General features: G+C 40.1%; 1 protein-coding gene across 2 annotated transcripts in view; it reads right to left on the reverse strand.

Moving 5' to 3' along the window:
* kdrl (kinase insert domain receptor like) overlaps positions 1 to 26,941 on the reverse strand; it is a 47,443-nt gene that overhangs the window by 9,597 nt on the left and 10,905 nt on the right. For both annotated transcript variants that reach the window (XM_040015758.1, XM_040015757.1), the window contains exons 2-25: positions 26,396 to 26,486; positions 25,291 to 25,502; positions 23,620 to 23,741; positions 22,193 to 22,352; positions 21,948 to 22,090; positions 21,686 to 21,857; positions 21,432 to 21,552; positions 21,152 to 21,321; positions 19,493 to 19,649; positions 17,404 to 17,509; positions 15,193 to 15,301; positions 13,841 to 14,125; positions 13,606 to 13,752; positions 13,215 to 13,343; positions 12,092 to 12,198; positions 11,590 to 11,719; positions 10,392 to 10,496; positions 8,738 to 8,851; positions 8,483 to 8,571; positions 8,132 to 8,285; positions 7,291 to 7,388; positions 6,815 to 6,937; positions 6,455 to 6,566; positions 1,963 to 2,062 (exon numbers count right to left, since the gene is read on the reverse strand). In XM_040015758.1, coding sequence (XP_039871692.1) covers positions 1,963 to 2,062; positions 6,455 to 6,566; positions 6,815 to 6,937; positions 7,291 to 7,388; positions 8,132 to 8,285; positions 8,483 to 8,571; positions 8,738 to 8,851; positions 10,392 to 10,496; positions 11,590 to 11,719; positions 12,092 to 12,198; positions 13,215 to 13,343; positions 13,606 to 13,752; positions 13,841 to 14,125; positions 15,193 to 15,301; positions 17,404 to 17,509; positions 19,493 to 19,649; positions 21,152 to 21,321; positions 21,432 to 21,552; positions 21,686 to 21,857; positions 21,948 to 22,090; positions 22,193 to 22,319 — 2,798 coding nt within the window. In that variant the 5' untranslated portion in view covers positions 22,320 to 22,352; positions 23,620 to 23,741; positions 25,291 to 25,502; positions 26,396 to 26,486. The remainder of the gene's footprint in view (positions 1 to 1,962; positions 2,063 to 6,454; positions 6,567 to 6,814; positions 6,938 to 7,290; positions 7,389 to 8,131; positions 8,286 to 8,482; positions 8,572 to 8,737; positions 8,852 to 10,391; positions 10,497 to 11,589; positions 11,720 to 12,091; positions 12,199 to 13,214; positions 13,344 to 13,605; positions 13,753 to 13,840; positions 14,126 to 15,192; positions 15,302 to 17,403; positions 17,510 to 19,492; positions 19,650 to 21,151; positions 21,322 to 21,431; positions 21,553 to 21,685; positions 21,858 to 21,947; positions 22,091 to 22,192; positions 22,353 to 23,619; positions 23,742 to 25,290; positions 25,503 to 26,395; positions 26,487 to 26,941) is intronic.

Raw genomic sequence — 26,941 nt, forward strand, 5'->3', positions numbered from 1 at the left:
AATTTTGAAACAGAGCACCTCAGCTCCTGTTTAAATTATATTCACAGCACGCTACTGATTGGGATCAATCAATGGCAGACCCTTTTCTGCTTTCAGCTACAGCAGCTACCACATTCCCTCCAGAGATCTTAAGTTTTATGTAAACATAGCCATTGTTATTACATTTTGCCATTATATTTAGTCAATCTCAGGTCTTAGGAGTTGGAAAAGCAGTTGGTCTGTTGGTATATCAACCCAATATCCTCTCATCCTGGACCGGCTCGAAGAAGCAGAGATACTGGGATTCCCACCTTGATTAATACAGAGTGCACTCTACCAGGTGCTAGCCCTCTTAACAGTGACAGGATGTAGGGAGCATGATCACAGCCCTCATGCATATCATTGAGGAGGAAGTAGACACATTGTATGACTGCACAATTTAAACCACATTTCCTGGCTGGTCCGTAATGAGAATAAATAGCATGGGCCCACATGTTTAGAGGTCTTGAGGGAGTCTGGTGTTTCTGAGGGGGAAAGATTCTGAAGAAGTGAACTACTTCATCCGGTTGGGCAAATGCAGTAGGATGGGAAATGAGCATCCTATTTATTGTGCTCCCACTCTGTGTAAATTCTTGCGCAATGCATCAGGATGGGGGATCTTATTAGCAGGCGGGAGACAACATTCCTGATGAATCAGGGCTGTGAGAACACAAATTAAATGGCGCTCCCTGAAACCTCATGTGGTTTTAATCATTCTTATATTCTGAGTTTGGGACGAAGGTCAAGGTGTCATAACCTGGGATTAGAGATCAACTGTAAAAATCTCACGGGGATCACCATCATCATCCTGTGCATCCCATTTAAAGTGATATTAACTGGGTTTTTTTTTTTTTATCTTAACTTTAAATTACATGCAGGCCCCACAGCCATAAAAATGCAAAATATGTAATTTGGCAACCCTACAGTATTTTAGACAATGAGCTAACTGAACTGAGATGGAAAATATGAGGGATTTTTGGCACCAGTAGGTCTGCATCTACAGATCATGTGCCTTAACTGAAATCTACGGTCTGGATTAGATTGAGTGAATCGTTTCCAATCATGGCCAGGCAGAGCTGATAGATTAATCCAGTTACCTTTACTTGGCAACATTCTGAAGCTTTTGATAGCATATCATTACTAAGCGGACGTGCAGCATTATTCTTTCAAAACAAATGCAACTTGTGAATTTTAAGTAAGTGAGGCGTGTTAAATGAAATCCAGACACAACATATGCACACGTGTTCAGCGAGAGCTGCAGAGCTCTGCAGGGTTCGGATCAGTTGCAGAGCAACTACACGAGGCGTATCACACAAAAAAAAGTTTCACTTGCTGCTTTATGAACTGACAGAACTGACACCAAAGAGGGGGCTCTGTGTTCTCCTGCACATATTTATGTCTATCTGAATCCTCCAATCCTTTCGAAAAAGAATAAAAAAAACCCTCCTTGTCAGGCCTCCAAAGTAGGCATTTGAATTAAGTGCTAAATTTCCTCTGCACCGTTGTCAGTCAGAAAACGCTTCACAGCTCCAAGCATGCCGCTGTAGTGAATCACCAGCTAATATTTCCTCCTGCAACTCCGAGAGCAGAATTTTTATCCAGCACCCCTGACCTGCTGGTGCAGTGCAAAGAGGGAGAAGGGAACAAGACCTCCTCTTAGCTGCAGACTGATATGACAGGGCTTATTTTCTTTGAAAGGAGAACATATGGCCGGTGATGTGGAGGTTACTGCCTGAGACATAAACACACCTTCAAACTATATGGTGTATTTTTGTTTCATGAAATCAGTCTTGGATTTTTCCAATCAGACCTACAGGATAAGACCAATATTCAGCACTTTAGTTCAAGTTATTTCTTAGGAACACTGCCTTCTTCACCGTTTCATCCCATTTGGTAGAAACACCTCTTTTGTTTTTAAAGAAAGATGATACCCTGAATTCTTACATTTCAGAGGAAGCATATTCTGGCGCTCTCATCCTGGTTCCCTCTTTGAGTTTGCAGCAAAATTCTTCATCGATCTGGACGCCTGGGTATGGGGAGGCACCTGACAGACAGACAACGTGGTTTGTTATTTGTTAATTACATAAAGGCACAAACACAGTTCAATTAAATATCTACATCTGAATTTTATATGTGAGAAAATGATCCCTTTGGATTAATTAAAGTATGAAACATCTACATTTATTATTTAAAGAAAAGGAAAACCTAAAATAGTTTATTCTACTTCTTATTTTAACTGAAACATTAAAAATAATATGCAGTGACACAATATTAACATAACTCAAGTGAACACAAGCCAAACAGATAAATTACTGGTCTTTGCTTTGTCACATAAAAATCTCTCTCAGATTTGGATAGTGTAATAAGAACTGTGTTCAAACCAATTTCAATGAAATATAAATGACTTCTGGCTAAAAATGATATACAGCCAAACCGTAATGTTTTTAGACTCGTTAAACTGTCTAATGCATCACTCACCAACCAAATGGGACATTTTATTTACCTTTGAACTATAATGTTGGGTATAAAATTCTAATGCTTGGTTTACTATGAAAACATAGCATGAAATACTAATGGGTATCAGATTCCCAGTCTGCTGGTTTAGGGTAGTAATGCCCGTTTTCTGAATTATCAAGTAATATTTTTCTTTGCTCCAATCCCAGTGAATAATACAACAAATCATCTTTGCAGCTCCCCAGATTTACACAGAGCGACAGATTCGGCTTTGCACAGAAAGTAAAATACCCAACGTCAGCTCCAGCTGTCACCGTTCACACGGATCATATTTCTAGATGCAGCTCATGTCCATTCAGTGTTTCCTGACGTGTGGGTTTGTGTGTAAACAAAGTAAGAACCTGAACGTGGACTTAAATGGATGCACTAATCCACTATGTAATTTTAATGCATATCGCACAATTTTAACCTAAATATTTTTAGTGTACATGATTGGATTTTTGTTATAGTATTTACAAAGTAAAATAGAAGGAATTTCACATTTGATTCATGTGTAATACGTATCGTTAATGTGCAAAGTTTGTAATAAAATACCCATTTCATTATATCATACTGTAAACTGCTCTTGCCTTCTAAGTTATATTTAGTTGGTTTTATTACGAAAAAAGTATACTTTGGTATTTTTATATTCTTTAAAATTTTAATCAGCATTTATCGGTCTAATCTATAGGGTGGGCCATTTATATGGATACCCCGTAATAACATGGGAATGGTTGGTGATATTAAAGTCCTGTTTGTGGCACATTAGTATATGTGAGGGGGCAAACTCCTCAAGATGGGTGGTGACCATAGTGGCCATTTAGAAGTCGGCCATCTTGGATACAACTTTTGTTTTTTCAATCTGGTTGTTCAGTCTGACGTCACTAGCCGTGTCTGGGCCTAAACTCCGCTGCAGGTCCACATATCAAACGATCACTATGGCATTACTGAGAGTTGAAAAACTGTCTAAAGTCTTTCATCTTTAATAAAATGATCAGCGTTCTGCTCTACCAGGTGTAACAATTGAGTTTAACATCCAGGCATCCATGAAAACGGAATTTATGACATTTAACGGAGTTAGAAGTTAGCAGGGAGTTAGCTCGCTAGCTTCTATCTAAATACAATATAGCATGTCCTGACTGCAGGGTTTTGGAAACAAATTAAAACGTACAGCTCTGTTATCACTTCCAGCATAAATGAAGACAGAAAACTAAACAGCAGTGACGTTTGTAGGGTGACTGAAGTTGGGCTAGCTGGTATATAATGATGTGCTACGTGACCGCTAGCGACACAGCTATGTTAGCATAATATAAACAAGCTAACTTTTTTTCCACTCGATAAAAGTTAACGTGAGTGTTCTTGGTGGTCAGGAACAAATGTAATCGCATGGCAGGATGCTGTAAAACGACCAAACTTCAGCCAGGAGAACAACTGAGATAATCCATCCACAATACGAGGTTAGTCATTCATATACTGCTGCATGGGCTGGGCTGTAGTTACATCGTAAGGTTTTAAAAACCGAGCTTAAATAAATGATTTGCGGTAATAAAAGCCGAGGGAGGTCAACAGGGATCACTGACTGTTTTAGGAGCTTTTTGAGATCAAATAGAAGAAAATACAAAACATTAAACATGTTAACAACACAAAAGCCATATTAAACGCAGACTACTTTAGGCCCGGAAGTAGGATTCGTCGTGTCATCACTGAACAACCGGATAGGAAGAGGGCCATGTGACATATCAAACTTATTGGTAATGTCACAAGAAAAACAATGGTGTGCTTGGTGTATAAAAATCTACAGAATAAAGTTACGTTGAAACCAAGCACACCATTGTTTTTCTTGTGACATTACCAATAAGTTTGATGTGTCACATGGCCCTCTTCCTATTGAAAAAACAAAAGTTGTATCCAAGATGGCCGACTTCTAAATGGCCACCATGGTCACCACCCATCTTGAGGAGTTTGCCCCCTCACATATACTAATGTGCCACAAACAGGACTTTAATATCACCAACCATTCCCATGTTATTACAGTGTATCCGTATAAATGGCCCACCCTGTAGTATGAGAGACCTAGTACATTGTTTGGCATCAATACTGTACTAACAATCTGGATACATGAACTCAGAAAACTGAACTGACAAACTTTTGGTTCATAAAATAACAGAGAGTATACTGTACAGCTCCAATTTGTCAAATTTAACCCCCAGACATCAAGTTGCACTATTGCAAAGATCTATTTCTCTGACTTTCTTTTGTTGTTGCTCATTTTCTGTCCCTGTTTCTTGATTTATTTTTGTAAGGCTCAGCTAACACTACCCAGATGTGCGAGTGTTTCTTGGAAAGTGTGGTGATAAGGTGGTGAGAGAGGAAGAGTAAGAAAGACAAAAATAAATAAAGGGAAGAAAACTGTGTCATTGTGACATCGGCATGCTTTCCACTGAAAAGATACAAATATACACCTAGCACTAGGTTTCTCATACAATCACGGACCAACGCACAACGCTGCCTTAAAGGCTGGAGTGGTCACAGCAGGGGCACACTTTTACACTGATCTGGCTGCTTGGTTACTGTGAGTTTATGTTGCCAGCTGGGTTGAAACAGACTGCTTGAATAAGGGGCGCTCACTTGTTTTAATGTCCCATGCCTGTGATAATATTCACAGGCCCTGATTGTTTTTTGCATGAGTGCCAGGAAAACTGTAATGCAAGTCCAGGCTGGCAATGCAAGTCCAGGCGCCTTTGTCCCAAAGGCACAATTACACAGTGGAATAAGACAGCTATTACCCAGGACATCTGGTGAGGCTGTAAAAGCTAGGGGCACTAATCAAGTCCATTATCAAGATGAACATCATGCTAAACGTCCATCCATCCATGTGTATGTGCAGGACTGCTCATATACAGTTTTGACTTATAACAGAGGCGAATGCTTTATTGGCCTGCCAGCCCTGAATATGTGAGGATTACGAGACTAAATTAAATGCATAAAGTGTAAATGTGAAATACAAATAATAACTCAGCCTTTTAATAGCCTTTTAAATCTATTTTTTTAGCTATAAGTTTCATAAAATGTTGCAAACAATGACATACAGCTATAAATACTGCCAACACTTCAATACTGTTTAAATGCTGAATTCAACTTGTTCCTGATATTTATCTTCGTTGTGTTTGCCTTTGAAATGTTTTTGCTAGTGACCAATAAATATCTTTTTGGTTTTGACTAAATAAAATACATTTTGAGTACATATCAATTAGGCCTTAGGTTAGGTTGCACCTCTTGCTTAAAATCTAACCCATCAAGACACTCGTTGTCAGGCCTATTTAAAACCTGTCTGGCATCCAGTCGAATCCATTTTACCTTGTTTGTAGATTTTTTGCCTAAAGTTGACCTTTTGTACTAATTCTGTCTAAATACTTTTGCTCTTGGACTGCACTCGGGTAACTTTGCAGGATTCAGAGTTCAAGAAAATCTTTACTTATCCTATGCCGGTGCCTAGGTGCAGTCACTCAGTTCATCCACTATCTCCAACATGTTTTTTTAAGCTCTACTTTCTTCAAGGCCAACATCCCTGTAAATCAACTTTTATCTGAAACTGAGCATTTAGAGCAGTCTGAAGCCCAAGATTTAGGTTTACAGGGGCTAAATGTACATATGACTTTATAATTTTAAACTCTGGCCATGTTTAATATAATAGGTTGACTTTAAGGATATATGGTGACTTATGTTTCCAGAGAGAAGTTTTATGCAACTCGCGCGTTACTCAGAACCACCAACTGTGATCTGTTATTTGCAAGTCGTCAAAATACAAATTCCTCTTCACAGTTTCATTTTGAGTTTAAAAATAATCATTTGTAACAGTCTCTCCCACAAAGAAGCTTTGGGTTTGGTTTTCTTGTACTGTAAAACAGCTATCATGTCTGTGTAAGAGACTCGTGACACTTACCCAGAGAGAAGATCTCCCACATGAGAACACCGAAGGACCAAACATCACTCTGAGTTGTGTAGATCTTGTCAAAAATGGCCTCAGGTGCCATCCACTTAAGCGGCAGTCTAGCCTGTGCACAAGTATTTAGAAAAGAGATCATATACTACCTTCTATCATCTGTGGATATCTCCAAAATTAATGTGAACACTGATTACACCACACTATTACATCACTGGGAAAACTAGGGAGTATAAACACACATTTCAAACAACTCCTAAATGTATCAAGTCTTCTTGTTTCTCAGTAGTTCTCAGTAGTAGCAGTAGTTCACTGTTTTGGTGTAGTCTAATAATGATACTAATAACCTAATAAACTTACATCTCCTTTGCGCACGTAATCTGGGTCCTTGTAGACATCCCTTGCGAGTCCAAAATCACAGATCTTCACAACATTATTCTCAGAAAGCAGGATATTACGCGCAGCCAGATCACGATGAATGCACTATTAAAAAAACAGCAAAAAACATAGTGAGATTTTTACTGCAAAACTGTGTTTTCTGCACACTACAAGTTTGAATTCACTGCTACGCTGCATTTGGGGAAACATATGGTCAAGCCATCAGTGATATTACAATAGGAAATTCTTTTTTCTATATACAGACTCGTTCTGTAGATTATTTATAACAATGGCTTCATTCTCTAATCAGTGTCATCCTGTTCTCCAAAACTATGAATGAGCTGAAAAATAAACGAGTTCTACACGTACATCCTTTAAACATCAGTGGGCACGCTTAAAAATAAAACCGTTAAGTTAACAATGAAATGCATTGACTTCTGTTGTGAGGGAGAAAATACCTTTCGGGAAGCCAAGAACTCCATGCCTTTTGCAACTTGGAAACTGTAGCAAATTAAATCTTCCAGTGTCAGAACTCTCTTATATAAATCCTCAGGTTCTGTGAAAGAAAACAACAAGTCCCAGTCAGAGTGATTATTCATTCTGGCCTTTAACTTTAAGACAATCCTATTCCTCTGCTTAGTGTTTTGAAATGTTATCAGCAGCCCTCCACACCTGTCAAATAAATCAGATAAGATGAAGCGCTAACGTCTCTCAAGGGAGAAACTGCAAAGGCCCTGGACTACAACACGCCATCTTAAGAATCCATCCTGACACATACATGTCTCCTCCACACTCTGTCTTTGAAACATTCTTTATAGACGAGCGATAGAAAAAAAATATTACAAGCCCTCCTATTTTTCAGATGTCAGGTGAAACGTGTAGTTATGGACGCAGCATGCTGCAAGAGGAACTCACAAGGAGCTCTTCCACTTCCACCTGAGTAAACAGCTAATCAAACCCAAAATAACACATTAGAAACAACAAGGCTGACGTGCCGAGCTCAAGGCAGAGAGCTGTGCAATAGTCGGGGTCAGGAGAGGAAATAAACAGACGCCTCCCCAGACTCAGTGGGGTGACAGTCGCTCCTGCTGCACTGATTGTACTGCTGAACAGGAGGAGGAAATGTCCCATCAGACTCAGACTGAAAAACAATCTGATGGGAGCTTTCATTCCTGGGCAGAAGGGGTGGAGCAGAGGTGAGAGGAGGAGGGGGAGAAGAAGGGGGACAGCAGGAGGGACAAGTGGGGAGGAGAGAGGAGTGCGGGGGTTGAAGGGAAGCAAGATGTGCTTGGCTTTTACCTTCTTCCTCTTCCTCTGAGTCACAGTAGCTCTTATCTTCGATAAAACCAGAGCTCGCGGAGCTTCCGGTGCTGGCCACGCTCTCCAAGCGGCGCTTCATCAGCTCGCTGAGTTCGCAGCCCAATCCGGATGAAACCACCTTACCATCCGGGCTCTGATCGACACACAGGTTTCATTATAAATAGGAAATTCAATTATACGTTTTACACGCATCAGATTTTTGTGGAATATAATCACACTGCATTAAGGTACAATGAATTTATCTTTACAAAATAGGAGACATTCCAAGAGCGTTGCAAAAACAGTTACTCTCTGTACAAAAATGACGATACTGTACAGACGGAGACTCACTTTGTAGACGAGAAAGTCGTCTCTCTTGCCCCTCAAATAGTTGGACAAATTTCCATATTTGCAGAACTCCACTATCATCATCAACGGTCCTGTTAAAGATGGAATCATTCCTCTGATTATTATTTACGGGAATAAAAACAAGGGTCAAAAACAGATGCCAACTTAATCCTAAACCTAACGAAGCTGGCAGTATTTTAGTATCCTTTAAAAAGACAATGCTTCTATATATTTTATAATCCCAGTAATAATGCTCACCGCCAGGTTTCGTGCAGGCTCCCAGCAGGTTAACCACATTGAGGTGATGGCCAATGTGGATCAGGATCTTTAACTCTGACATCAGAGCCTTTCGCTCGTTTGATGTAGCGCCTCCTGTAACGAGTGTAAACATCAGCTGGTGCTTCAACATCCAAAGTAAATGGTCTCGTAAGCCCTTTAATTTTAGAAACTTCCAGCTTGACTAAATTCATGTGAAAAACAAGTAAGCATACACATGTTTTTTAACTAAAACAGAGAGTGGAGAGTTTTTTTTTAGTGCATTCAACTTATTATCTGTATTTATATATTAACAGTGAAATCTATTTTACTTTTTAATTTCTGAGACCTAAGACTACTCTAAAATCTAATGTGGTATACAGAAATATTACTTAGATTTTTATTAACTGCATTGTTTTGCACAATACATTGCAAGCAGAAAGTTTATGCTCACAGTTTTTTACTATGGAGAAAAGGCTAAAAAACTGGGATTACAGGAGCAATTTAATTTAATTCAATTTAAGTATTGAAACAAGAGAGAAAGCTATGTGGAGGGTTTTTTAGGCCCAAACAGCTTTTGTTGGACGACATCTTGAAAGATAAATACCAAAATAATTACAGAGATAAGAGGGGAAGTGTTCACATTACACTCCTGAGTTTGAGAAGTTTATTCAGTGATAAGAGTTTACATTGAATTATGAGAATCGAGATTTAGACCATGCTTTTTTTTCCAATGACCAACCACAAAACCAAAGCAGCCAGAGTCTCTGACTAAATCATGGCCAATCTGAGAAAACCTGCTGCTTTCCATTAACTTTGACCTATGACTAACAACAGCCAGAGCATTAGTTCCTTTCAGTGAACCTGTGATTTATGAAGAGTAGTGATTAATGATAAGAAAGAGCAAAACATCTACCCAGTGGTCCTATTTTTTTCCTTCTTGCAAACACATCTTCCCCAAATCTCTACTCACTGATAGGTCTGCAAATTGCTTCTATAGCGTTGCCAAAAAGAAAGAATTTTAGGGAATTACATGTGCCATTCATGCATTCGCTGCGGTGAATGAAATAGCTTTGCAATAACAGCCAAAATTGTTTAGCTTCCTGTTTTCATTTTGAATATTTACAGTGAACTTTTGGAAAGATGTCAGAATGAGATTGTAAATGCTTCAAATAAAGACTGAACACAGGAGGATTTCCAAATGTTTGACTCTCTAAAATGTGTCAAATAAACACATGAGCATATTTTTATTGCTCATGTTGGGCTTGTCTCTTATACTTAAAAAAAAAAAATTCACACGAATAACTTGGACACTTCTGATCAAATCCAATTCCCAATTCCCGTCAGCGTGAGAGGTTTTACTATACATGCACTTTGCAAGAAACCGGCATTGGATGTTTTTTTGCTTTGAGCTATGACACCATGCAAACATTAACTCTGTGTATGGTGATGTAGTTTATGAGTCTGTGTAATGCATGTGAAATAAATCTTATGCAGAAGTGGCAGATATTCAACATTCATCTGCTGCACATTAAACGATGACTTTACTGCCGGCCTGTGCAAGTACTACGACCATTGCACCACTATTGGTAGATTGGCCAAATTATGTAAGAATGTGCACAACATAAAAGGTCAGTGAAGTTTTTGGACATCCTACCTTTCAGCATTTTGACTGCAACAGTCTTGCAGGTTGAGAGCTTGTCGATCCCAAAAGCAGAAGCCTCGACCACTTTTCCAAAAGCTCCATGGCCGAGTGTTTTGCCTGCCAAAGGAAGAAGGTTTTTGATAAGTGGAAAGGCATTAGAACTTTCTGTCAGGCTCTATAATTAAAACAACCTGCTGAAGCTCTGACAGTTTTTCTGTGAGGATTTGTGGTTCACTTGAGACCGGATGATAGCCAAGTTCACTGATAACCCTACATACCAGCTGCAGAGAGGGGTTACACCTATTCATTGTACCTTATGTAGCTCTGTCTATGATTTAATACTAACTGATAACCTTTATATACATTTTTGTCATCATTAAAATTCAATCTAAAATCTTAAAGGCAAGATGTTACACAAACAGTGATGTTTAACTGAGACTTAATACTGATGCTCTGTCTTTGTTTAAATGTCATTTTGATGAGTAGACTGTGGAAGATTTCCAGTTTGGCCCCGAACCTGCATACATAAAACTTCCAGAAAGCAAAACAACATATTCAAAAATCCTGAGGTGACGGGCTATGTGTAAATTTGCTGCTTTGTTATGATCTGCTGTATCTACACTTACTGGACTCTTTGTTAGGTACAAATTTAATTACTTGTTAATACAAGTATCTAATCAGTCAATCACGTGGCAGCAACTCAGTGCATTTAGGCATCTAGACATGGTCAAGATGACCGGCTGAAGTTCATAACTCTGCAACAGAATGAGGAAGAAAGGGGATTTAAGCGATTCTCAATGTGGCGTGGTTGTTGGTCTCAGATGGATATTTCAGAAACTGCTGATTTTTTGGGATTTTATCTTTAGGGTTTATAGAGAATAGTCTGACAAATAGAAAATATCCAGTGAGCAGCAGTTCTCTGGGAGAAAATGCCTTGTTGATGTCGGAGATCAGATGGGAATAGTCAGACCACCGTCACCAGATCTCAGGCCCACTGAGCTGATAACAACAGTGCCACTAGAGTATCCGACAAATCTGCAGCAACTGTGTGATGCCAAAATGTCAATATGAACCAAAGAATAAAGGCATGTATGGAGAGGAAAGGGGTCCAACCTAGCACTAGCAAGTTATACCTAATGAAGTGTCCAGATGGTGCGTATTAAATAATGAAACTTCTTTCTTAACACTGATGACACTAAGGATTACTCACCTAGTTGTAGGCGATCACGAGGAAACTCCCACTTGCTGCCATCATACTGAAGCAAATCATTCTGCTCCTCGAGAGGATACTCATCGGGATCAATGATGATCGATGGACCCATCTTATAATGTGCTGGTTGCTGAAAAATTAATGTTATCATTAACGTTATGTTTTAGGTTATTTTAAGTGGCAAATAAGTAGTAAATAATACAAATTCTTCCTCTAGTCTTTTTTCTTTAGTCAAGTACAATATGTTCTAATTATTTCTTTTATCTAAGCTAAAAGGTTACTATTTCCCAACAATCATGACAAAGAAAAATCTTCAATACCAGCTAAAAGGATAATTCACTTAAAAAGCATTTACAACACACATGAGTCAGTCATTTCCAAAATAGCTGCCTTCAAGAACACAAAGGAGGAAGCGTAAAATACCACAAGTGCAATGCCACTCCCCTGATTTTGTGGAGTGATTCACTCTGCTTGTAAGAAAAAGCATAATGTAGTCCTTTACCTTCCTTAGCTTGCGAATGAAAAGAATAAGCATGATCCAGAGGAACGTTGCTGCAGCTCCCGTACACACCAAAATTATGACCTCAATATTTGGCTTCGCCTCATCACCTGGAAAGAGAAGAATTGTTGTCAAATACCAGACCTCTTTTGCAAAAGTGAAACTGTGGCCTTCTTGTGATCTCACATGCGTCATATTATATTGGCAGGGTCTGGTGATTTATGACCAAAAAGAAACAATCTGTAACAAATTACCAAATAAAGACTACGGCTTTTGAATAAAACCTTTATATCATCTCAACCTCTTTCACTCTTGTTTATTTGTTTCTTCCCAACTTCTCTTTCAGGGATTGTATATAAAAAGGAAGTGGAAACACGCTTAGCATTGGTGGTTTGCTTGGAGAATGCATACCACACTTTTTTCCTGTAGTGTTTTCATCTAAACACGGCTTTTCTAACCATCCATGTCCACACTACAGACTCACGTCTCTCAAATCTACACAAAATTTTTCCGGCTCTTATTTCAAGCCGTCCTTGACTAAACAATCATGGCAGTGCACACATGTAGCTTGTAGCTGAAATATATATATATATGAACAGCCGATTAAGCTAATTCTAAAGTGCACAGATATGGATGGAATGACTTGCATGATGGCCCACTTTTTACATTTTCTAATGACTTTCTACTCCAATTATCTACTACGTGTTTCCAGTGCCTTGGTGGTTGTAGCAGTCAATCATTTTCAACTCATTAGTGGCCCTCTTAACACTTTACAAGGGTTGTGTCCTCTACATGATGGCTCCAAGCCAAAGCTATGATCATAAAACTCAAGAAGGAATTCATTTGGCATTCCTCGCAGCCACAGATTTTCTGTCAGGGGAGAATTCTCTCACTAAAGTCTGACCAGAGCTATTTGTAGTGATGACAAGAAAACAAGAGGCCAAGAGGGTCTCAGAGATGTTTTGACAGGCCATGCAGAAAATGCTTGACTCCCCTGATGAGCAATGCTCTTATTTTGATCTGCAAGTTTCATTTTATGCTGACAATCCAGTGCTGTAAACATAGCAGGTCAGATTATTTGGAAATTTCTTTATGTTTAATTGTTAATATTCCATGACTGACTCACCAAACACAGTAACCACAGCGCTTGTTTTCAGGACACCCTCAGTGTTGCTGGCTATACACTCGTACAGACCCTCATCATCTTTCTTGACCCTCTCAATGATCAGGGTACCGTCCTCGCCCAGTGTGATACCTGAAACGCACAAACTATTAGTTAAACAGCCGAAAAGAAGTGCAGAATTTTAACTTTGGAAGTTTTTTGAAAACTCGTGGCAGTGCAAAGGCAAGTTTAATGACTACACAATTTTAACTGGATAAAACCTTTAATTTGTCAATAGACTGCACTTAATTCATCTTCTTCTAATATGTCAACCCGGTCACAAAAACTGTAAAAACAACAACAAAAAAATTCTTCATGAAAGCCATAACATATGAGATACTTTTCTCAGTGGTACCTGGATTTTCTTCTAGTGGAACACCATTTTTCAGCCACATGATTTTTGGAGGAGGAACTGCTGAAGCGTTACAAACCAGCCTCAGGGTGCTGGTATTGTTCACATCTTGGCTAGTCAGATTTTGATTCAGCCACGGTCTTCTCCTGGCTGTAGGAAAATAAAAAAAAAGTTTGGATTATTGGTGCTATCACTGTTTCGTAGAGAAAAAGTGGAATCATATATAGCTCTAACTTACCATCCAAAATAAGTACAGCCTCCTTGAGTTCAGCCTTCTTGTTGAGCTTGTAGGCTCGGCACTTGTAACCTGCAGTGCTGTTTTGAGACACATTGTGCAAATAGAGAGAAAGGGAAATGGAGTAGCGACTGAACTGGAGGCTAGACACGCTGGAAGTGACTGTTTGATTCCTGGAATCCAACCACTGTAGATCTGTGTAGAGATAACGGGTTGCCCGACAGGTCAGGTTGACGTTGTTCCCTTCAATCGCTTTCTGAGGTTCAGTGGTTATTTTCTCAGGTTGATCTAGTGTGACAAGGAACATGGCAAACAACATATTTAGTCATTTACATTTACATGGCATCTACATCCGTTTACATGCGTGCAATTATCCAAATTGCCAGAGAAACTAATTAGGACAACGGTTTTTGACACAAAGGTACTTATCAGAAGACCCAGAATGTCAAATTCCCTGTTATTTCCTGTTTCATCACTATTAATTAGAAGTATGTTGATGGTGCTTCTGCAGTGATCCAACTCGAGCGAGGCTGACTATGTGCCCCAAGGGATACAGAATGCGCTTGTTTATTCAGTTTGCTGGAAAGCATTCTCTGTTCCGTAAGAGAAGACAGCTGTTTTTACAATCCTGTCCTCTTTTTTTAGCAGCATTCCATCATTCTCTGCCTTCCTCACCTTTGAAAGAGAGTGGGATTCCTCTTGGGAATTCTCCCACCCTGGGAGAATAATTTTTTGGTACTTGGCATCCACTCCAAAATAAGTCCTCCACCCTTCAGGACATGTGATTCATGCAACTTTTTAGGAAAGGTGATGCACTTTATTGCAAAGTGAGCTCTGCTTGTGCACGGTGACACCTCGTCCCCACTGTTATTACATAACTGTCTCAGTTGATTTTCATTTTGGGAACATTTGGAACTGCTCACATGCACATAAAAAGTGAATCCTTATTGCACACACAGGCTCATGAAGAAAGAGCAATGACCTGCTGGTGCAGGAGCAGGAATGCGGTTATTCAATGATGTTTTTAAATGCATGCCATGTACAGCACTCCATATGCCTCAGGACTTGTTTGCCTCTCTTCCGCCCCGAAGCTGTTCAACTACAGTGGAAGATGTTTTCAATTAATGCCCCCCTCTGGTTTCTTTATTGCACAATGCAATCTGTGAATTCCTTTCCTGTTCTTGCAGTTCATTACAGCGTGCGATGTGCACACAGATCATTTGTAAAGCATAGAGCTCATGGTATAGTGTGCTTTGTAATTGAACTAATGTGTTTCTGCATGCAGCTGTGTGATTATAATGTTTTGGGTTTTTTTTAATTACATTTTACTTGTTGTATTCTGGTGACCTACTTACCATCAACATAGAAAGGCACCGTAATGTGGGCGCTGCCAATGTCGTTCTCAGCCTTACAGTAAAATCGTCCTGAAACTCGTGCATCTCCGATCACCAGGGTACTCACAGTCTGATTGGAATCAATAAAGCGATTGTGATTAATTCTTAAAAGCAGATAAAACATAATAAATATAATAATAAGAGAAACAAATGCTTGATATCATAATTCACTTTCTGCTGTCAGTGTGATCGATTCTAGCGGTTTCAATCACCATCAGAGCACCGAGTCGCTCTTAATAAACAAGTGGGAGGTCTAGACACAGCCTGGTGTGCTTTATAGTCTGCAGTGCTTGACATTAATGAAAGGATACAGCTGGAGTTATAAAGGCCAAAGAGTCTCCTTCATACTGGTGCTATAGATCTAGACCTGGGCCTCCATGTCCATTTCCTGGAGAGCACCTCCAACGCCATGCTCGATTTTAAGGTTAGCACAATATTTTAATGGCTTAAAGAGACAAAATAATAAGTGAGACACTTGGGTGAAGGCCAGACTGCATGGGGTTCTGTTTAGTGTTCATGGGGACATCTGTTTTTGGGGTCAGTCGGCTACATCAAAGAGAGTGAATGATGTGGGTACATTGTCTGGGGTATGCTGGCCTAAACTTCCTGGGCTGGTAGAAACTATTGTGTTGGCTGTGAGAGACCCAGCTGCAGCTACGAAACCACATCAGCGTGCCTTTACTTAAACTGTTCACTTTACAAACATACAGGCATCAAAATTAAGTATCATAACGTCCAAACCTTGCTGATAGAACATTTGTCAAAACACTGAGTGACCTTATGATATTATGTTACACCTATTACTTACCATTATGTAACATGAGATTGAAAGCAGTCACTGAGACGATTGTGCCTGTCCCGAAGACGTGACCTGACCAAACACACTATGACCTCTGTGCCAAAGTCTTCCCTTTGTGTTTCCTTATATTATGGCTCTCCTTTTTTGCTGGGCTTTCTGAGGAGGCCCAGTCATGACTATGTTCTCATTCACGGGCCAAAACGATTTATATGAGGTGACAGAGAGGAATTTACTTCCACCAAATCCCTCTTCGTTTAAACTGCTGCTTGTTATCGTTGAACCTTAGCCTTGACCCTCATAAAGCACCGGCGACTGGCCACAGGTACTTGTAAATAAGAGGTGCCTCTATATCTATGTCAGACACGTATAAAAATCGATGACCTGTAAAGAAGGCCAAATTTACAGTTACGTGGTGTGCAAATGACTGGATAGTTCTTGTTGTCATGTATTTCACAGTTAGTAATGGTAAACAGTCACTTAGTCATTCGCATTTACATGGCATCGACATCCGTTTCACAATTAATGAGCGCACCAGCAATTTATGGACTACAAATTCAGCTCAAAACAAAGAATGGATTCAGAAAGGTCAATGATGCTTTCTCCTGCCCTAAAACAGCTGTAATGGATTTCTTGAACCGAATCCTATACAGACAAGGGGCATGGCAGCGAAGGCCTGTTCTCAGTTAGGTATGGCATGAACAATTTTAGCATCAAGCTTCCACGGGAGATTTGAACCAAAGTCTGTGTGGGATGTTTGGGGTTTGCATGGCAATACGTCTTTGATGTCTTTTAAGGAAAACTAAGGGATTCTTATCTTCAAACTATCTAACTATTGATGCCTTAAGCGTTGATTTTTTAGGAAATAAAATTAAATTAATATGCCTGCCTTAAAGCTAAACCTAAGCCTGCCTTCATAGTGTAGCTGTTTCATGTGCTTACATCTACTACAAAGACTGTGAAAACCTGGGGTGTATTTCACTTTAGTAACGGGAAAGGAACTATGTCTGTCAGTTGTGGTTGCACCATTTCCAAACTGCGGGCCTCAAAGAGCAAAAGCTTTTGTACAAGAGGAAAGCCAGTGTAGGTAAAGCAGTGTCTTTACCGCTATTTTTTTCTTGTAAATATAAATCCTTTCTTTTCAGATGCGGCTCATTAAATGTGTAATAAAACCAAGTTATTTCTCCCTAATTCCCAGGTAGCTTAATTCCAGGAACAAATCCCATCTCTTATCGCACTTTTCTCCATACCATCTCTCTTCCAGTTCTTTATACTGGCAACAGCTATATATTAGACTCAATTCATGGGGAAATGCATATTATAAAGCGCATCCATTGTTTAAAAACATATACTACATATAACTTTAATCTACATACCTTGTTTTTTCCTTTAACAAGTTGAGAATTCGTGTTTATGTTTTTAATCCAGTTGTAGGAATCATTTTTCCTTTCATCCACTCTGACAAAGACAGGCTCCAAATCACTACAGGAGGGAGAAAATGCAATAAAATCAATCATTCTGAACAACGAACAATGTAACAGTCTTTTGTATTTGAGAACTTTAGTGTAATATCAAAAGCACACCCTGTCCAGATCACACGATAATAATGTATACCCTGCTATCTCATTGTGAAGGCCCTCTCCTGAGGGTTCTCTGAACCCTCTAGCATGGGGTGTCCTACTTCTTAAACCCAGAGAAAGCCTTGATTTAGGCCCTGCTGGTGGTGAACAATTAGTTTGATGAGTGGAGAGGCACTGAAGGAAACAGCAGCAGCAACAGGAAGGGTTGTGCTGTGCGTCACCTCATACAGGAACACCCCTCCACGTTCTGGCCAGAGGAGATAAGGCAGATCCTGAGACCTTGGTGGTCAGCAAAGGACAGCTGATAACTTCTCAACCTGGTGATAAAGACAACCCTATATTTCTGCCTTCTTAAAAAGCTTCTCTCAAATCCAACCCCTCCCCAAAAGTGACATTTCCTTTGCTCCCAAAAGATTAAGGGATGCAAGTTGGATTTACAGTGACAGCTACTCTGCAGGCTCAGGGCACTATAAAACAAACATTTTGCACAATTGGCTTCCCACCAGGCTATAGCTGTTCCTCTGTCTCATTAGCCGCCTGCCACAGCCCAGCCACAGTTCCTGGTGCCAGCCCTGATTATCTTTGGCCCAGCAGAAAGAGTTGCTTTGACCTTACTAAACCTCTGTAATATTTTATCACGAATCTGGTAAGCAGCAGCTGGTTTTATGCGATAATTTAGTGAAGAAACCAATGGGAAACTGGTGGTTTAACACCATCTAGTATGTAACATAATTAGTCGCTTTCAGTCTGCATTGTTTTCTTTGCCACTGGATGTGGAGACTGATAACACGCAGCTAATGGCCCATTGTTTTCCTGATCTTACAATTCACAGGCCCTCCAAACCACGATCTGAGTGACTGTTCAAACGTTCATTTTGTGTACGGGTTCACCGCCAGGCTGGTATCCATGCACAGTCACACATATACAGCGCTCTCAGTTCTCTTCAGCGCTGCAATAACTCGGGGAATCTGAGATTTAACTCCCCCGTGTCTCCCTCTTAGCCTACAGAACCACTGACCACTAATGAGAGGGCAGCTCTCTGCGGCTTTGTTCCTTTGATTAATGGGTCATGTTCTGGGACAGAGTCAATTGAATCAAAGTAGGTCTGCTTTATAGAGGGATCTCCGGGTCGGACTGGTGGCTCTGAATCCTGCGAAGGTATCTCTTCACTGCCTGTTGCTGTTGGTGATTTTGATTCAGTATTGTGGAGTTTCCGTCTAAAGGTACAAACTAGTTAAAGACTTTTTAATACCAACTTAAAAACAGATTTTAGACTAAACATACAAAAGAGAGACAGAAAAAGGTGAAATATCCTCTTTCAGATGTTCAGAATGAACAACAAAGTATTTAGTCATATGTTTATTAATGTGACCAGAAAATTATGTTAGTATCCCATTGTCCCAAGTTTGAAACAGCTTAACAGATGTGGGAATAGCAATTTTGTCCTTAAAATTTCCAAAAACATAAGTGTCTAAAAATTATATGATTAATAATTAATTGTGAACCTTTTAAGACTTTGTATGATTCCATAGACACCCTGTGCATGGTTTCCAAAACATGGAGATTATATCCACAGCAGGTGGACTCAATTGCATCATTGCAACAGTTATTCAGGCTGAGAAAATGCGACAGTGTTTTATGCAGAGAGAAACATCAGGCGGTAACTTTCTGGAAAACCAAAAATGAAACTGGTATACAGATAGAGCTCATGACTTGATAACTTTACAATTCAATTCAAACAATTCAAAGCATGGAATTGTTTTTGAGCCTACACTTAGGTTAAGTGGCCTGCTTGAAATTAGTTACTTACACTGTTGAAATGCTTTGAATTTCTTATGGTATTGCTCAACCGTGATAGACCGAGCATAACATGAGGGTGACTCACTTTTTAAACTTCGGTTCTGAGTGAAATGGTTGCCAGTGCCAAGTGATGGTTGGCAACGGCAGGCCAAAAGCAGTGCAGGTTAGATGATGCTGTTTGCCCGACATGTAAGGTTGCACGTCCACAGTAGCAAGCTCCGCCTCTGAAATACTTGGCTTCACTACATACACACACAAGTACACAGTAACCACATACACGCACAAACATGGAGAGAAATTGGAAGAGAAAGACAACATGTTAGATCAGAGGTCATGATTGCCTCCTTTAAGAAGCCAAAAAAAAATCCCACTCCCACATTACACATTTTTTTAAATCAATTATGAGCAAATAAAAAAAGAATTCAAGATATTTTTTAGGGAAGCAGCATTCACCATGATAGGATCAGGAATTTCTCCTTTCATTATTTTTTTCTGAATCGTATTCATTCAGCTTAGTTTTGCACCTTATGTTCACCCTGGCTGTCCACACCCCACTCTCTGTCCCACTGGGTTAGCTAAAAGAATCGACCGTACCGGCCCCGCCTGCTGTGGAATCTCAAAATGTCTCAAAAAGAAAGACAGTCTTGATGTGCAGCTATGAAAGGCGGGCCGTCGACATTAGCTCTCCTTTAGACTGTGTAGGGAGAAGAGTGGGGGGATGCCTGCCTAGCCCAGGGCTCTAGGTCAAAGAACAATCTCACCGCAGTCCATGCCTGGGTCACTGAGTCAACCATTTGTGCTGCAATGAACAACAGACAAAAATGCTTCTCCCACCTCGGGAGATGTACTTATCTCAGCACTATCTGAATTTTGGACAACAGAAATAGTTGTGTTGCATTCAGTGCCCCAGCTCATGCACACCTGCACATCGCGTAGTAATCCAGAGCACTCTGACGACTGTAAACAACATATGAACAAGATTTAAAATAGTTCTCTAACTGGTGCCAAGATTTTCTCTCCACTTTGTTGTGTTTGTAAAAAAAATTTCATTCCAATAAATAAAAGTTTTGTGAAGTGGGCCGGTCAAGGATCATAAATAAAGTTTATAAGAGGCTAGAGGGGCCTGATTTTTACACTTTTTGGCACACTACTGGGATTCCTCAAAAATGTTTAAAGAATGCAGTGAAAATAGCTGTTCCCGCCACATGCTAAGTGTGAAGTAAGGGATATACAGTCTCCTTTTTGTTCTTTATAGCAAGCAGACTCCATTCATGTATCTACTCAACATGCTAAAATATTTATATCCTAGTGTTGACACTTATCAGTATATTAAAAGAGTTGTCATAACAATGAATTGCAAGCTGATTTTTCTCCAGCTAAATACATAATGTATAGAACATGCTGGTTATATGAGCCGTACTGTATGCACACAGGGTGTAAGGATTGGAGGGGTCTGGGGCAGCTGGAGCCTGTGTGCAGAATAGAACTCGGGCCTTTTACACACTCCGCCAAGCCCCTTTCAAAGAGCCCCAATAATCAACAACAGCTGCTCCTGCTACGTCAATCCAGCCCTGGAATCAACAAGCTCCCAAGTTCCTCTCACACTAGAGCTGCTACCTGCCGTCCAGTGATCTAGACTGAGAGCAGCAGCAGACGTGCTGGGGGCAGCCTCGGTCCACAGCCAAGGCGCTGCTTCATTTCGTCAGGATCAGTGAAGATTATCAGGTTTGTGGTAATGGCTTACCTGTGACTTCCAGAACGTAGCTGAGATTCCTGTACAGCCCCTTTGCTCTGTTGCCCAGGCTTATGGTGAACACGCCAGAATTCTTCTCCTGCACATCAGTGATGGCCAAGCTAAAATCAGACATCCTGTAGCAAGTGGAATTCTTCTGGATAGGAACCCCATCCTTGTACCTGAATATTAGAGGCACATAAAAGTTTGTTTGTTGTGCATATGCAATAATAGAGGTGCCCAACACTCATAACAAAAGGTTTATTTATAGTGGCTCGAAACCATTGCCTACCATGCTATCACGTCTGGTGGTGGCAAAGCGATGACCCTGGGTTCAAACACAATCTTCCTTACACCTTCAGTGACTGTTCTATGCTGTCCATTCTTAGAGGAAATGTTAAGAAATGGATGCTCTGCAACCAAAGAGTATAGATTAAATAAGGTTATCATTATTACTTTACAGGATCGCCCCAATATTACAATAATTCACAGCCTAAAATTCTTTTAATTTCACTTGTAATAATAAAGCATTAAAAGCATTCTCACCATAGACAACAACTTTTGCCGTGACAGTATCATTTACTCTGGGATTCAGCTCAGCTTTGCAATGATAGATTCCCTTATCCTCCATGGTAATGTTTGGCAACACTAAAGTGTTACTCATTATAAGGACCTTAGAAGGTTTGAGTAGGGACTTGATTATACTATGCCGTTTTTCCTGAAGACAAAGAAAGCACCATAAATGCCAGTCCTACTTATGCAGGCTGTTCCATAATATTGTAAAGTCAATGATAAACCATTAACTTACTTTGTCCTTTGGAAAATGCCAGGTGAAGTTGATTCTTCCATTATAGGTGGTCTCCCCACTACAGTTGAGGATGAGGGTGTCTCCAGCCAAGATTTTAACACGGTTGTTATCTGGAGTAATCCTCACATTTTTAAGGACATCAGCTGTAAAATTGGAACAAACATAATGAAATGTTATGAAACCTTAAACAATCAGAAAGTTAAAAACAATTAAAAGTCATGTCACCAGGAAAGCAACAGACTCACTCAGTCTACTAGGAAGGTATTCTGACTTGAACACTTGACTGTTGACTTTGGCATGACATGCCAGCACGTTGTATGAATCGTAGGCAGCGTAGGGGATCCTGAACCCAACCATTGGATCCCACACCATTTCCTTTGTAACCTTCTCAGTTAAACTTGGCGCCTGTAATGAAAAAGGCAAAACTAATTTGATGACACTTGTGATGCCAAATATAGGTCACTGAGCCAGACTGACTAAAGAGGAAGCTGCATGACTTCATTTAACACGTAACTCATGCTCCACCGGGCTCAGCTGGGGACACATCTGTTAAGCTGTTTTATAACACATGCATGACAGCCCTGAACTTTCCTAGACATTACCAGAAGGAGATGAATGTAGAAGAACGTAAATGTCCAGTGCAATCAGATATGACATTAAGCAGTGTTAATGAGAGCTCCAGGGTACAAAGTCTGTGCGATGTTTTGCACCTGCTTAATAGCACAGGTAACAGTGCAGTGAACTGTCAGTCATGTATCCTGCCGTTTTAACCAGTATTCCCAGTAACAAGCACTGTAAATGTGACTGCTGCATTAATTTATGCAATTAGGGAAATAACATTTGGAAAGGATGTCCTTGCCTGCTGCTGTTTGTTCTCATGTCAGAAGAAGGACTGGGATTGGAGGCAATGGAAGAGAAGGAAGGAAGGAAGATGAAGAGGAAGGAGGAGTGTCATGCATTTATTAATAACAGGAAGGTCACACCAGTACTATCTGTGGCATTAGAGTCAGAAGTGATTATGCACAGTTGGCACTATGACACAGTCATATATTAATCGCAAACAATGAAACAAAATGTCACAAAAAAGCACAAAAAGGCCACAAAGGCACATCATCAAGTACTAACAGGGTCTTAAGTTGTATAGATAAGTGCACTGGAAAACAAGGGAGTACTCAACCGCTGCCTACTAAGATCAAACAGTCTTATGCTGTTACCTGTTGTTTTCTAAGACTGGACACAACTTTTCTGCTGTTTCCTGATGTTTATAAGAGCAGAGAGACTAAATTTAGCCTGATGAGCTATTCTGAGAAAAGCACTCTTGGAACACCTTCCTGCTCTTAGAGGAAGCAGACAGGATGACTCGCTTTGCCGCCCCTGAGCTTCCCATAGCTAAGCCACTGTCCCCGGTCTGCTTCTGTGTGCTAGAATGATTTAACACACAGAGGGTGTGAGAACCACTGTGATGCCCTATGCAAGGAGTGGAAGGACATTTTTTTCAAAACAGGTAAGGATACCCTGCTGTGGTATTAATAGTAATCTTGCTCTCGGGAGACGTGCTGTGTGAGTTTCCTGGAAGTTCATGTTAAGCAGTGTCTATAGAATACTGTGTATTACTATAATATACAGTACTATGAAGGCATTTATAAAAGCATGATGGTGCTTAAGACCCTACCCCTGTCAGTGTTACATCAATATCAGGTGAGGATGTCCGACACGGGACAACAAGGCTGGTCTCGTGCCTGTAGATGCCAAGAACGTAATTTTTAACAGGCTCCACAAATGGCTGGTCGGGATCTGAAAAAAAGAATTCAACATCTTAAACACAGGTCAGGCAGAAACACCATTTCAAATTAAATGTGGCCCATCACAAGTTGTTTTTCGGGGAAACCATGTTTTCTAGTAAAATTATTCAGATTCTGGTAAAATAAGCCAACTTAATTTAAAAGTGCAGTGGTTAACATTGTTGCATCACAGCAGGAGGATAATGGGTTCATAGCTGCCAGCTGGCTGTGATCCTCCAGTGTGGTTTGTGCATATTTTGTTTTAGAAGTGCATGTGTTTTCTCCCAGTCTCTGGCTCTCTGTCACTGTGATTCACTTGCAACATAACCAGGGTGTACCCCACCCCTTACGTCTGCTGAGACAGGCTCCAGAACCTTTGACCCACTAGGAAAAGGAGGTTTACCAAGTGAAAAAGAGCATGTCAGGGTATTCAACAGAGATTCAGAAAAGAGATCAAATCTCAGATTGGTTAATTCTGGCCATATAAGGACAGTCAGTCTGTGGGAACGCTGTGGCTACATAAATAGTCTGTGATTGAAGGAAGGTCGAACATTAGTGGTGTGAAAAAGTTACAAAAATTAACAAACAGCTGAGGATTTTTGAAATAGGACACAGAAGGTAAACTGTGGAAGTCATTTAAAAAGCACAAGAAGAATTAAAGCTAGCTTTATATTTATAATAGTTGTAGACCAATATTAAGCAACTTTATACCAACATTTTTCAAAATATAAAACCACTTTGGTCACATTGGCTGATATTGGAATTTACTCTCTGCTGCCCAGTACAATATCCAGTCATATAAGTGTATGTAGTGCCATGTGAGGTTTAGGGAAGTGTTGTTACAAGGAAAACAGTAGCAGAAGCAGGAAATGGTCAATGACCAGGGTTTCCCGAGCAATTAGCTTATCCTCTCACCTCCAGAAGAGGTGAGAGGATAAGCGGCACCACAGAAACCACTTCCTTTCTCTATTTTTTTCTCTCAGATGGAGACCTGTGGCACCTCAGTCAGGATTCCAGTTGAAAAAAGGTAGCAATAACCGCCTCTATATTTATATCTAATGCATGCAACTACAGATTTTAGTAAGCAGGTCTTGCTTGCTTGCTTTTTTGCACATTCTTCCCATGTCATTAAAAAAATAAAGCCTTTTGGAGCTGACATAGTGAAAAAGGTAGGGTACACCCTGAACACCATGGTCCTTTACATCCTGCTGCCTAACTCACTCTTTCTTCCTTCTATAAAGGATGTGTCTTGTGTCTTATGTCTTGCAAATACCACACTGTTCTTTGTCGGTTCAATACTGTCAATATCACCGTCTGTGAGATCAGTTCAATATTAAATCCTGCAGCTGCCATCAGGAGATAACAATCATCCTTTGAAATCTTTTTTTAAACACAAATCTTCCGTGCATTTTAAATTTCTGAATGAAAAAAAAAACATTTGGTTCAAAATGTAAGAACAATTTTCAGTTTTAGAGTTCAGTTTTTCTAACATTGGGTAATTTCTTAAATTATGAACCTCATAATTTGAGCATTATACATCCAAAACGGTTTCTAGCTCTCACCTTTTACATACACATAGGTGGATTTGATTTGGTCTGAACCATCCTTGGTGTATTTACAGGTGTAAGTCCCAGTGTCATTGGCAATCAGGTGTGTGACTATCAGTCTGCTGCAGTGAGACTGACGGTGAGGTCTTGAATCACACTTCTCCACCTTCACTCCCTGCGATGAGATCGACCGCTTGGCAAGTGTCCAGCTGAAGACACCGTGACCTCTGACATTATTGAAAATGAGAGAGAATGTTAAATGAGATTAGATCTTGGGCGAGGCGAATGGTATTAGAAAAAGCAAACCATTAATTCTATTAAAAGTGGATCTATTTTTAGAGAAGGTGTCACATCTGGCAGTAACCACAAAAGCTACTAAATTTAGTAGCTTATCCCTGGGGGCTTTTGGGCTTAATTTCCATTTTAAGTTTATTTAAAGTTCATCTTGAGTCATCCAAAAGTTTGAACTTTCACATGGGAACATGTTTCTCTTCAATGATGTGCTTAACTAACACATTCTTTCCATGCAGAATTCAGTTTAAAATGCTCATTAAAGAGATCCCAGAGGAACATCTAGCATTTCTCACATTCCTTTCCCTTTGCCTGCAGAATTTTGGGTCAAGCAGAACCTCTAGTTCTCATCCACATCCAAAAAACAAGACAGTGCTCTACGCATCAGGCTTCTTACAATATGGCCTTGTAAGGAAGCATTACATTAAACCAACATGAGTTCCTAAGCATTCGTTGAAGGCCTAAAAAATGATGCAATACCCTAAATTCTTAAGAAATGTGAATGCACTTGGGTTCTAAATTCCATAAAGGAAGTGGCAGAAGACTGATAAACGTTGACCACCATCGCTGGTTCCGGTCAGGGACTGTCCCAGCTTCTTTGTAGCTAGTAAGAGTCCACAGAACCAGGGACGTCCTGCTAATTCTCCCTTAAAATTTCTGCCATATATCGAGCGCAGAGTCTGAAGTCCAGCAATTAGAAGAGCAAAGGTAAAGTAAATGAAGTTGTATTGTAATGCAAAGTGGTTAAGAAGAGTTATACACCACCATCATAAATGTTTGATTACATTTCAAGTGAAACCAACAAAAGTAGGTGCTTTCAACTGCATACCTGCAGGTGAGGTTTAACAAATTGCCTTTATGAAGAACGATTGGATTGTCGGAGGGATGAATCCTAGGCGAGTTTGCGCTCTCCAAATGTCCTGCAAAACACACACACACACACACACATTTACACCAACTCTTCAATGGTATGTTTTAATCATTGTTATGCTAAACAAAATGAAAAGCACAGCGGGAAGTCCCCATTGCACAACTGCTGTGTAATGTGCCTTTAGTGCTGTGCGCGTGGGTTCACTTTGTCCAGTTCTACTCCTGCCTCTTGTGTAAGTGATTGTCCACTGAGAGCACACTGTGGGGACTTTTGGGAGCTGGAGAGCAGGTTGTTGAATGGATCGGGGTCCTAGGTGATCAAAGATAGAATAAAGGGAGGAAGAGGATGATACATGGAGCAGCTGTGCCTCGATGCCAAAAAGGTCAACACAGTCCAATTTAGCAGGAACCAAATACTTTTTTTTGTTCATTTACTAGTGACTTTTTACTCTGAATGCTGTGCTTATAATATCAAGAGGGTGGAGATGTTTGATTCAGAGGTGGA

Source organism: Simochromis diagramma, unplaced genomic scaffold (assembly GCF_900408965.1).
Source record: "Simochromis diagramma unplaced genomic scaffold, fSimDia1.1 OVJJ01000685.1, whole genome shotgun sequence".
NCBI classification, from domain to species: domain Eukaryota; kingdom Metazoa; phylum Chordata; class Actinopteri; order Cichliformes; family Cichlidae; genus Simochromis; species Simochromis diagramma.